The sequence below is a fragment of the Cygnus olor genome, chromosome 1 (assembly GCF_009769625.2).
Source record: "Cygnus olor isolate bCygOlo1 chromosome 1, bCygOlo1.pri.v2, whole genome shotgun sequence".
NCBI classification, from domain to species: domain Eukaryota; kingdom Metazoa; phylum Chordata; class Aves; order Anseriformes; family Anatidae; genus Cygnus; species Cygnus olor.
This window is the reverse complement of record NC_049169.1, coordinates 10,917,340-10,930,109: the sequence shown is the minus strand read 5'-3', so window position 1 is coordinate 10,930,109 and position 12,770 is coordinate 10,917,340. Positions and strand designations below refer to the sequence as shown.

The window sequence follows — 12,770 nt, the reverse complement described above, 5'->3', positions numbered from 1 at the left end:
TGGCAGCCATTGGTCATTTCAAATCTCAGCTATTTTGTCCTGACCTGAGAAGCCATTTTAACACCACCTAATAGTATGCAAAAGCCACACAGATTTCTTACACTTCATCTTTACTTTGGCTATGTACTGCACCCCCAACTCACAGCTCTCGCTTTCCATTTAATTCCCCTCTTGCCACACAAGTTTTTCTGTGTGAGATCTTGCTGGCTTCAGTTAAAAATATTACAAGATCTTATCCAACCTCCCCACTCTTCCCTCTTTCAAACATCCTCTTCATTATCTTTTCCATCACCAAACAGATTTTTCATCCAACTGCTCTCTACTCTGTTGACTCCAAATGTTTCCAACCTGCTAACCTTCATCCTTCTGCCTTTGTTCAGCCTTCTGTTCTCTTCTGGCTAGTTCTCAAATATGAGCATATCCAAGTGCTTCCAACTCCATCTTCACAAAAATATCCTTGACCTTTCAAGCCTTTCCAATTACATTCTCCCTTCCCTTCCTCCCTCCTAAAGTGGGAATGCAGAATGCACTGTTTACAAACAATTCTTTCAGTTTTTGCCTTTCAGTTGCCTTTTGGTTTCTTTCCAGCTTGGCTTCAGTCATTTTTGTACATAAAAGTTTCTACAAATCTTTTCTTGGACCCAAATTGAGGGGGTTTTTACACTTCCAAAGTCAACATATTTAAGCAAATTCTTGGTCTTTCTTCTACTGATATTGCCGATCACAACAATTTTTGTTGTTGCTATTTGTACTGAGATAGTTAGTAGAGTTTCTGACCAGACTCTGGAATCCTGTGGTCTACACTAGAGCCCCTTGCTGTCTAAATATGAAACTAGAAGACACAACAGAAAGTAAGAAGATAACAAAGGATAAGACAGGTACAGCTTTGTAGGTAAGGAAGTGACATGTATGCAACAGTCATCTGCACAGTCAGTATAATAGTAGCTATATTGTGTTTTTCTCATCCTTAAAAAAATGTGGGAAAAGCTGCAAGGATAACTTAAGGAAAACAGCAGGGGTAATGGACTGCAACTAGTAGTGAAACAAAGGAATAAGAACAGCTCAGCAGTAGGTAAAAAAAGCCGATAAGGAATGCAGAAAATGTTGAACAGATAATTATGAAGTAAAAAAAAAAAAAGTAAGTGAATCTAAGGGATACTTTGTTGGGAGGGTTGGATTTTAGCAATAGTGTTATGTAGGAAAAATGAGTCTGTATAAGGCTCTTGCAACTCTATTAAAGATGATCAAGATCTATGCAAACATGACAGACAAGAGAAAGGAAGAAAGGTCATCTCTGAGAAGGGGTATATTATAACTTCAACAGGTTATCATAAGTAAATAAATCAAAAGCTTTTTTTTTTTTTTTTTCTTTACCCAGCAATCTAGGAATGGCTGATCCTTTTATAAGTCTGTAATGCCTGGACTCCACTAATTTACCACTTTCTGGTGGAAAAGAACCAGAGCAACGTTAAACCCTCATCTTGGTTGGGTACCTACCTCACAGGGAAGAGACTCATGGGGTACTGCTTCACGTACTATTGTCATAATTATGTTATGAAGTATTTCTATTTTATCCTATCATAATTCTTAAACAAAATGAGTTTGCATCTAGAAAATAAAGATTAACATTAGTGTTGTTACCCAAGTGATAGAGAACTACTTCTTGGATCAGTACTACCATTAGAATCAAGTCACAAAAATGTCAATAAACAAAGGAAAATCCAAGTCTTATGTTTCACGTATATAAAATGTCATTTTATGCCACTTCTCTTCTAGGTTTTGTATGATCACACAGCAGCCAGTAAACTAATTGGTTTTAATTTCAGTTAGCAACACATTTTACCCTGTACTAACCGTACGCTGGCATGAAGTTAAAGACTGGTGATCCTAAGAATAAAAGGGAAACATTAGCAATTACTGCTTCCTTTAAAAGGGAACACATCAAATATGTGTTTACAGTAGCATCAAAGAACTATGCACAGTATAAAAGGACTCATCTGGGACCAAATGAAACCACAAGAATGTTCCCAGATACAGAGAACCTCTCTTGCTGCACAGAGATAGCACAGGCAAGACCTAATCACCTACACTTATGCTGCTAGCCTTTCTGGTTAAACAACTATAGGAAAAAATGGGAAATTCAGAGCATGAGCAGTCAGATTTGTAATTATTTTTTTCATTTTCAGTGTAAAATAGCCATATATGACTGATTGCAGTGATGCTATCTGTGAGCAGAATTCTTCCAAGCTGTGTTCTCAAAGTCCATCATTGCTCCTTTATATTCTTTTATTGACTGATTACAGCAGAGAGAGTTTGCCCCTTAATGAATCTGTCATACAGTGACAGGAACTGACTGTCCCAACAGAAAAAAAAAAAAAAAAAAAAACTTTCATAAATGAAACAGTAATGAAAATACAGAAAGGTTCTAGAATATTATTCATGTAAAGTGGAATCAATGAATATATTAACATACTTATTATTTTCAGAACATTACATGTATCAGCCAGAGTAGCTACAATTAGAAGATCCTTGAAACAATCTTCCTGAGCAGATATTGGAATTGTTTTCTTGGCATTATTTAGTATTTTTTTATACTGTAAAACCTAATTTTATACTACTCCTTGCCACTGAACACCAAAACTGAAGGATTTCTTATTCCATGGAGTACAACCTGATCCACTTGGTAATGATGTCAGTGGAAGCTCTGCCAATAGGAAAAGGAGTTGCTTGTACCATGTGAAAAATATCAGTGCCTGGAAAATATGTAAACTCCGCTTATTGTTTGCATATGTAAATAGTCAAAGTACAAAATAATAAAAACTACATCTCCAGATCTCCTTTAATTTGGAATTAAAGGCTTAAAAAAAGATTAAATTTCAATGGAGGACCTTTTCTGCCAAGGAAGAGCTTTTATCACATTTGATCTGACTTCTATTTGTCGTAAGTCTTTTTTTTTTTTTTTTTAGTATTTCAAGATCAGGCTGACATTTAGCCCAATGCTTACTAGTACAGAAGCCATTCATTCTCTCCAAGATTCTTCTGTGTTCATTTATTGCTAATGGTCTAGACTAGGAGAGGCCAGGGAACAATTCAAGTCTAATAAACAGGAAAAATAACAGTGATTTGTTCCAAAAAATAGTAGAGAATATTTACTAGGCAGACAAGCAATCAGCTGCATGATGTGTTTGTAAGAGACAGCAGATGCTGTAGAATAGCTATCATATACTTGTAATGATTGTACAGCTGAGAAGGTTTGAATCCATTGTATCAAATTCATAGTACTTGCCAGTGAACTTCAGCAGTGTATGTATCTGTGTTCCATGTGTGAAGTTCCCATTGACTTTAGTGGGAGTAATGTGCAAAAAATGAAGATAGAATATGGTCTGAAGTGGTGCTGAAATACTGCAGCTGTGATGTGTGACAATAACCATTTTATAAGAGAGATAAAAATCCCAGAAATGTTCACTGAACACTACAGTGCAGCACAAATCATCGACATCTTAAAATGAGTATATTTCTCAGCTATATTATGGAAAAGACTACAGATTGGACAAGCTAAAAAGACAGAACAACTCAGATAAAGCTTCAGAAATGACATATTCTCTGGACAGGTAGAACAATGTCAAAGAAATCAAAACAGTGTAGTCTTTAGATTGTCCTCAGTACAAGCTACAGCTGATGACAATTACAGAGAAACCTTTGTCCAAAGAGTATTAGATAAGAATCTATTAGGAAAAATGTGATAATAATAGAGATACATAACTTACTTGCAAGTGAATGAAAGACCTTTGTTCCTGCTGCATCTCTTGGCACACTGCTCAGTGGTATTTAACAGCTTGGTTTTAACTTCCAGTGTTTTGTTTACTTTGATGAGCATCAACTCTCCTGTTTTTTTGTAGTCATGAAGAGGATTTCTCCTTTTTCCTTTACCATCTAAGAAAAAAGCAAAGAAGAAGAAAAAAAAAAAAAAAGTTAAGAACAGTACTGAGATGACAGATTGCATTAGAAATGAATATAATTTATTAAAGAATTATAGGAACATTGGTACCAAACTTCTTGTAAAGAATTACCAAACTTATGTAAAGAATTACATAATACTAGGAAAGGGTAAGAGGAAAGTTTTTCACCCTGTGAATATTTTTTTCAGAACCTGAAAATATGCTTGCTATACATCACAAAAACTGATATCTTATAAACATGTCCAATAAAAACTGAAGTGATAAAGTTAAACAAATGTCTACTTTTAATGGACAGACTGGAGTTAAAATTAGAAAGGGAGGAATAAAAATGTTATAGAGAATTATAGTTTGAGTGGGATAAACTGTTCTTAAAACAGCGAACATTTTAACACAAATTGAGAGCAGATTTGGAGCCTGAAAGTAACAAAATATTCACTTTTCCCGTATTTTTCCCATCTTTTCCCATCCTAGTGAAGGCTCAGTGAGAATGTTGTGTTCAGTTTAGAAGTGAATGAATGAGTGTTGTGAGCCTACAGAAAAGAAGAGGAGGGGAGGCAGAAGCCATAACATGGAAATAGTTTGCACTGTTACAAAGATTTCTACAGAAAGATCTGTTTTCCATGTCTCTGTTGAAGGACCCAGGGGAAGAGGTATAAAATGGAGCAGGCAAGATTGGCTAGAGAAGTTTGGCTGAAGTGCCAGAGGAAAAGTCTTTGATTTTTGCAAGAAAAACCCACGATTTTTCCAATTTGTATGCATATGTTTGTTTGCTTTTCCCATAGAAACCAGTCTGCCATTGTAGGCTCCTCCATCATCAGTGAAGGCAGATGAGTACCGCTGGAGAGTGATTCTCACTATTCTAAGACACATGAGTAACACAGGAAGGATAAATTGCCCTTTGGATCTACTTATCTTATTTCACTCAAGGATCCTATATGATCTTTTTGGATTAGATGGCTAATGCAGTAAAAGTTAGGTGAACAAATCACTCCTTCATTTACAAACTAGGTAATAGTACTTTTCATAACATATTTCCATATAACTGTTTTCAGCTGTCCTTTCATTTTTTTTCTTCAAAGGATCAGCCACAGTAACAGAACATGAATGCTCAGGACTAATTTATTAATTTTTGCCAGAGCTTGCAAATATATGAATCCTCACCCTAGTGCGCCATTCTCCTGAATGGGTCATTTCTTATGCAGGTGCAAAGTGCACATAGGTCAGCAATTTTTGTTTGGTACACTCTGTACAGAAGTTCAGAATAACTCCACAAGTTGTAAAAGTGCAATAGCTGAGCTCTCTGTGAATCCAAATGAGTTACTGACAACTGCACACATTATGAAGCTAAAGAGGGCTGTTCCTTTGGCAGAACTTCTATCCTGATGGTTAAGGGAGCTCACATTTTCACTGGATTTAGCTAAATCACACCTCTCAGTGGTGAGTTATCCCTAAGACACCTAAAAATAGACCAAAGACATTTAAAGTAGATTTCATCAAGCTTCAGTTATTAAAGGTGAAGGGTGGGGGGACATGACTGAGAGAGGAAGAGGGAAATAGAAGATCAAAGGAATAGAATCTCTCTGCTGCAATAAACCTATAAAAAATCTTCACCACATTCTACTCTTCTTTTAAAACTGAGCAATGGTATTCCCCTGTACCTAATAGCTCATAATTTTAATTCCAACTACAAGCATTTTCAGAAAATATAAAGAAATTATTAATTTCCCTCTAAATCCCTAGTATTGTTACAGGAATCCCTATTATTTTTATAGAAAGAAGCTTTTGCTGAAAAGATCAAATAATAACTTTGGTGCTGTGTCTGGGACCCATATAAGTTATTATAAGCATTTTCAGCCTTGCATTTGCACAATGCATATGTACCCAAAATGACTCATGTTTATGGAAATGTTATGCTGAGACTCTGGCTATAAGGATTAGCATTGCTACTGGAAAGTATTGTCTTTACACTGAAGCTGCTTTTTGTTGTTGTTGTTCTTGGGTGGAAGAGCCAAAGTGCTGCAATAAGGGTTGCATCTACTCTTTAAGACAAACACAGAAAAATAAATCTTCCATTAAGATTTTGTGGTAAATGTCTCAATCTATTATCTTAGAAGATGTCATTATTTCTATGTTTTCTTAGCCAACATTTTTATATTAAATGAAGGTAAGAATCTGTACAGAAATATCAAAGTATTTTCTTTTAGTTCGTGATGCTAACATCTGCCATCTACCGATGTGTCATTATTTTAATTCCCTATGATAACAACTTCTTAAACTCACCAGCAAGCATGCAAGAATATCATCCAAAAATATATATATACATATATCAAGAAATTCTGCTCTGCCGCCTGACAAGCATGGTTCACAGTTGTGCTTTTTTTTCTTTTTTTTTTTCCTGAGCAGTTGTCCAAAGAGAATTGTGGGTTTGATCTTGCATTTAGCAATTCATAACAGCCTGATTTACTTTAGCTTTCAAACAACAACATTCTATGACTTTGCCTATAACCCAAAAGGCAAAGGGCCAAATGCGTGGTGTGACTTTGTTAGAACCATCTGAATAATGCAAAGCATTACTTTTACACTGCAAAGGAAATAAATAAATAAATAAATAAATAACCCTAAGTGGTTTTATTATTAAAATTTTAAATAAAATAGTGCCCTAGAAATATTCTACATCAAAGACTATAATGCAATATTCTATAACTGATGCTCCTAATTTTTGACTGTCATTCATATCCGTTTCCTAAACTTTGATTAATCAGGACTTTTGCTTGTTTTGTGGGTTATGTCCTCTGACGCTTCTCATACTTGAATATCAGATTACTAAGGAAGTCTGTCATTCCACTTAAATTTGAAAATAAGAAGAGCTGACTCAAACACAAAAGAATCCGTTCAAATACAAATCAACATTTTTTTTCTTCAACAAAAGAAAACTAACCAACTAACTAAAATTAATTAACTAAATATATTTCTTTGGCTGACTAAATATATTTCTTTATGTCAAGTACTCCTCAGAAAGGTGAGGGTTGTGCCTCTTTCTGTCTCTTAACATGATAGCAAACGTGGTCGGACAGAACACAGAGCTCAGCCAGTGCCCAGGGAAGTGGGAACTACCATGTTTGCTCTAGCTGGATGCTGCAGTGGGCAAGTATTCCACCATCTCATCTAGTACCTCCACAGTCTTCCCAATGGGTCTCTACCACTTTCGTAAAATGTGTTAAACATTCACTTAAGAAAAAATTTCCTTACAAAAAGAAGGAAACAAGAACGAACTCTGGGTTCCCTTACTACATTTTCCGTATGAAGTTTCTGTGTAGTCTTCTCAGATAGAGAGTATTAACTGAGATTATTCAAACTGTAGAGCATCAGGGGGAAACTATTTCCAAAAATATTTTTTTTCCTGTAGTAGTTTCAGTCTATTCCAAATATGTAATTGAAAATATGGTAAAGAAAATATAAATAAAGAAAATTTTAATTCTGCAGCCATAATGTAACTCCCTAGGAAGTTGTGGTACCTGTATTCTATGCCCTATTTAACTGCAATTATTTTAATTATTTTTATACTTTAAAAAAATAAAACAGGTATAACAGCCAGGAATGAAAGCAATAATCAATGTCATAGAAATGTAGATACTTCCTCGATTAACAAATTAAGTTTGACATAGCAAAGACATTTGTATTTTCATATCTTCCAGCCTCTAGGTATTTTCTAACCACTGGGCTAATGGGAAAATAGCAGCAACATCATTTCCTTTTTCTCTTTTGTCCCTGTTTACCACACCAAAAAGGGATTTGTACTCACCCTATCATCATACCACTCAGTCCCGACACTGGGTATGTTCTATACCTCAATGCAAAAATTCACACCTAGTAGAAAACAGTAAGTCTGATACTGAGCTGTAAGAGAGTCAAGAACTTCAGTATAAAAGTAGTTTCAAGTGATTTAGAGCTTAAATACATTAACAAGTCAAGTATTAGACTCTCAGGTTTTAGCCTGATCACTAAAATGATTTGTTTTTCTATTAGAAGTTTTGTAGTAAACAAAGTGGGCAAATTATACCATTGTTGCATCAACCAAGAGCATGCAGGATATCAACAGGCGTAAAGATTACCTTTGTACATTATAATGAGATCAAAACACTACTTGTATTGTCTACAGCAAAATTTTACAATGAATTTATCTGACATTATCTACATCATTGGTAATCTCTTTCTCCTTCCTGCATCAGTGCAGCTTTTTCTAATATAGTTGTATATTTAGGCTTAGGAGTTATAGTCTTACAGAGTACAACTGGAGCATACTGCTGTCTCCCTCAAAAAATCCCCACTTTTATGGACTTGCCATAGACTATACAAAGCTTTTATTAATAAAGACTTGTGATGCATTCAGCATGTCAGCTTTCAGGGTTTCCAAGTCTCACTCCTATCTATGCAATAGTTAGTGCTCTCTTAAAGAACCACATAATGGAGATTTGTGATCATGTCAGAAGCCTCATTCTGTGATAATGTGAGAAGCCTCATTCCTTTCTTTTCTTTCTAATTTTGCATCCCACTTTATTAAACAGAACAAGCACATAACAATTCAACACCAAATTATCCAAATGAGAAGATAAATAAATTTAAATTCAAGGTTTATGTTTGAATCAAGATCCTTAATGAAATCTTGTTGTTTTGGTGTGGAGTTTTATTTCCTGATTTTGTTTGTTTACACTTGCAGAGCTGGATTACATCTTTTAGAAATTCAGCAGTTTCCCAAGTAATTTGCTTTGTTGTGTTAAACTTCCAACTGACGGGGGTAATGAAAGATTTTAATTCTATTATGATAGATACTGACGTTAAGTAAGTTGCAGATCTTTATATGGTAGATGGAAAAAGACATTCATAATTTTCAGTTTTGAAAAAACAAACAAACAAACAAACAAACAACATATGGACAGCCGCATAACGGCACCACTGTTTATTATGTTTCTTGGATGTCAAAGATAAACTAAGACTATGGGGAAAAAAAATTCAAGAGAGGAAGATACCTAAATTCTTCTAGGATGGAAGATGCTGACAGAAAATTTAAGGAGTCGATTACAGTCCCGCCAAATAGTGGAAAAAAAAAAAAAAAAAAAAAAAAAAAGCAAAACAATATGGCACTGGTGAGAAAAAATTGAAAAGTTGCCCACACACTGTGCAGGAAGCTCAGAGACTGAAAATTTAAAGAATAGTCAAGTGAAGAGAAATGGTCATATAAAGTGATATAAATATTTCAGAAATATAGAAGAGACATAGAATCATAGAATCATTAAGGTTGGAAAAGACCTTCAGAAGACATTCATCTGGTCCAACCATCACCCTACTACCAATGTCACCCACTAAACCATGTCCCTAAGCACCAGGTCCTTAAACACCCCCAGGGACGGTGATGCCACCACTTTCCTGGGCAACCCATTTCAATGCCTGAGTCCCTTTCTTTAGTATCAATAGGCATTTTAAAATGCTGTTCAATATTTTTGCATCATGTGTGTAATGAAACAAAGTCATTTGCACTTGAGCAGTTAACAGATGGACTAACTAGAAATTTAATTATTCATTTTATAACTGATAACCAGGTCAGAAGGTCAAAATAAGATTAGATATTAGCTTATCTTTTCAAAGAACAATCATCACTGCAAGCCAAAGTAAACTGAATTTCCTGTTGAGCTAGGAAAAAAGAAATATGTGAACTCAATTTCATGTGAAATTCAGGAGGGAAAGAAGTTTGAATTCACAGGGGAAAATGAGAAGTTTATTGTCACATGAAAGACCTTCAGGAAAGCAAACTAACAAACAAAAACAAAATAAAAAACACTTAACTGCATCTGAAATAAAGGGAAGCACAGCTCAACACAGTAAATATAACAAGCATTTTATCAGGAAACAACGTACTAAAAAAATTGAGAGTTTACACCCAAGCAGAGCATATTCATATGTATCTTAAGGGGGGGGAGGGGGGAAGAGAGAAAAAAAAATGCAAATTTTAGATCTCAATAAAATATACACAGCAAAAGTATGCAAAACCATGGTTATCAGAATGTCAACAGATATTTTTCAGAAGAGATATCAAAACTGAATGCTTATCTCAGTGTAAATAACGACAATTTAATACAAAATAAAAAATAAAGCTTAATCATATGCATTAAAATACATTTGGCAAAACTCGTGTAAAAGCAAAAATTGTTGAATAGAGTTTGCAATAACGCAAGAGTCCTTAGTATACATGGATTGAAGAATAGTAAGCAAATGTGGTGAGGTATTTAATTCATCTATAAAACATGATGGAAGGGTTATTTTGAATTAAATTCAATATTGTATCTCCAGGACAATGATATAAAACACTAAGGGCAAATTGTATATTGGTGCAGGTCCCAGTATGATACCACAAATATACTGGTTTTGTTATGAATAAAACAAACTTGAAAGTATGTGCTATCAAATGGTTTCAGACACCATATGCAAAGTGTATTTCATTGTTTAACTGTATAGTGACTGTAAAAAAAAAGATTTTAAAAAAAAAAAAATATATATATATATATATATATAAAATGGTGCATGTTGATACCAAAATATTTTATATGGTCTTATTATTATCTGTAAGAATATTCAGGAAGCAGTTCTTTAAGCAAATATTTTCACGACAGTTTTCTCTCTTAAACCAAGTCCTGGAAGAGTCGCTTTGATAAAGTGAATAAGTGCTCATCGTTTTAAATTTACTTTTAACTTTTTTCAACTTACTTTCACTTATTTTGACTACTCCTTATGCTTGTTTCAAGTATCAAAAATATCCAGTTTCCTGGCTAGAATGCAAAAAAAATGAACAATGTTTCTAAATTACCTCTCATTTTGGAAGGAAGGAAGGAAGGAAGGAAGGAAGGAAGGAAGGACGGAAGGACGGAAGGACGGAAGGAAGGAAGAAAGGAAGGAAGAGAAAAAGAAAGAAAGAAAAGAAAGAAAAGAAAAGAAAGAAAAGAAAGAAAAGAAAGAAAAGAAAGAAAAAGGAAAGAAAGGAAGAAAGAAAGGAAGGAAGGAAGGGAGGGAGGGAGGGAGGAAGGAAAGAAGGAAGGAAGGAAGGAAGGAAGGAAGGAAGGAAGGAAGGAAGGAAGGAAGGAAGGAAGGAAGAAAAAGAAAGAAAAAGAAAGAGAGAGACAGAGAGAGAGAAAGAGAAAAAATAAAGAAATAGAAAGAAAGAAAAAGGTAAAAGAAAGAAAGAAAGAGAAAGAAAGAAAGAAAGAAAGAAAGAAAGAAAGAAAGAGAGAAAGAAAGAGAGAAAGAGAAAGAGAGAAAGAGAGAAAGAGAGAAAGAGAGAAAGAGAGAAAGAGAGAAAGAGAGAGAGAAAGAAAGAAAGAAAGAAAGAAAGAAAGAAAGAAAGAAAGAAAGAAAGAAGAAAGAAAGAAAGAAAGAAAGAAAGAAAGAAAGAAAGAAAGAAAGAAAGAAAGAAATGGAAACAGAAACAATTCTGAAATGTATCCAAGAAAATAAGTTTGTAGATTGAATTGACTTAGATGCCAGATTAAGTTGAATGCCTTTATTCATGTAAGACAATAATTTGGCATTAAAAATGTTTACCAACCATACCTATAAAAACTGCAGTCAGCCATATAGATGGAATGTCATCAAAATAAAACCATCTGTCCAAAGAGTCATCGTTAACTTGTGACAATTAAATAGTTTTTCAGAAAGGTATCTGGAGGACCACATGATTTTTTTTTTAACTTTTGAATTTTATTTTTTTGGCAAAAGAGACTTCATGGAAAAAAAAAATCCACAATTTTTAGAAAACAGATTAAAATAGAAATATATCATACAGAGATAATTTTTTCCTTATTTTTATGTTGGCATTCAGTTTAGCTGTTGAGCAGATTCAGGAAATGCAAAAAGATTTTTCTTTTTGGCTTTACGTTGCATATTACCACTCACTCACACACCCACACCCACACACGCACCCATACACACATATCCCTCCGTAGCAGCTGCAAAGAGTGCCATTTTCTCTGGAACCCAACTTCACATTTGCTAAGTTCTGCCTTTGTAACCCTCTCCTACAGTCAGTGTGAAAACTTCAGAAATAAAGGATAACATTAAAAACTGATAGCATGTTCTAAACTTGGATGTTAGATGCAAATGGACAGCTCTTTTTCTTCCAAGAAAAGGTTATCTGCACAGCAGGATGCTGGGACCCATTGGCAGAAACAAATGGTCTGCAGTTTGTACTCTGACTTGTTGTATGTAACCTCTGGCTAAATTACAAAGAGCATTTTCCATTGTAAGATTTGTCTTCTTATGCATTTGCACAAGAATTAAATCCTTTATATTTCACACAATGTTCCACAATCTTTACAAGCTTTCGGTGCTTCCTCTAAGGCACCCAGCGCATTGTGCACTCCATTTGCAATCAGCCACCACTGAAGGTGTCCAGGCTTGGAGCAGGGAGTATAGAGAAAAGCACAGGCAGGCAGGGCAGGGATTCAGGTGAAGCAGAGTGACCAGCTGCTAAGGGCAGCAAAACGGACCCTGTGAGGAGCGGAGAGTCTTGCTGCATGTTGTACGTTTAAAAATAGTGCTGCTGGCCAACGCAAGGAGTCATAGGAAGAGCTGGAGCTGATGGGAGAAGGAGGGAGCAGCCAGTCCCCAGCCAGGCCAGCAGCACTGAGGACTGCCAGGCATGGCCAGGCTCATCAGACAGCACATGGGTGGAGGCCCACAAGCCATTTGATTCCATCTCCTGTAGCTAGATTTTGCCAGCATATTTAAGTAATCTGGAGCATGCTCCTAGCTCTGCTTCACTGC

At 35.2% G+C, this 12,770-nt stretch overlaps 1 protein-coding gene across 8 annotated transcripts in view; it reads right to left on the bottom strand.

Annotated features, from left to right (window-relative positions):
* The window catches only part of HGF (hepatocyte growth factor), a 64,906-nt gene that overhangs the window by 48,041 nt on the left and 4,095 nt on the right, over positions 1-12,770 (bottom strand). For 7 of the 8 annotated variants that reach the window (XR_005817141.1, XM_040548434.1, XM_040548447.1 and 4 more), the window contains exon 2: positions 3,768-3,933. Coding sequence is in view for 7 of the 8 variants with exons in the window: in XM_040548434.1 (XP_040404368.1) it covers positions 3,768-3,933 (166 nt within the window). In the remaining variant the exon portion in view is untranslated. Of the gene's footprint in view, positions 1-3,767; positions 3,934-7,761; positions 7,827-12,770 lie in introns of all 8 variants that reach the window. The other variant, XM_040548474.1, reaches the window with a different exon arrangement.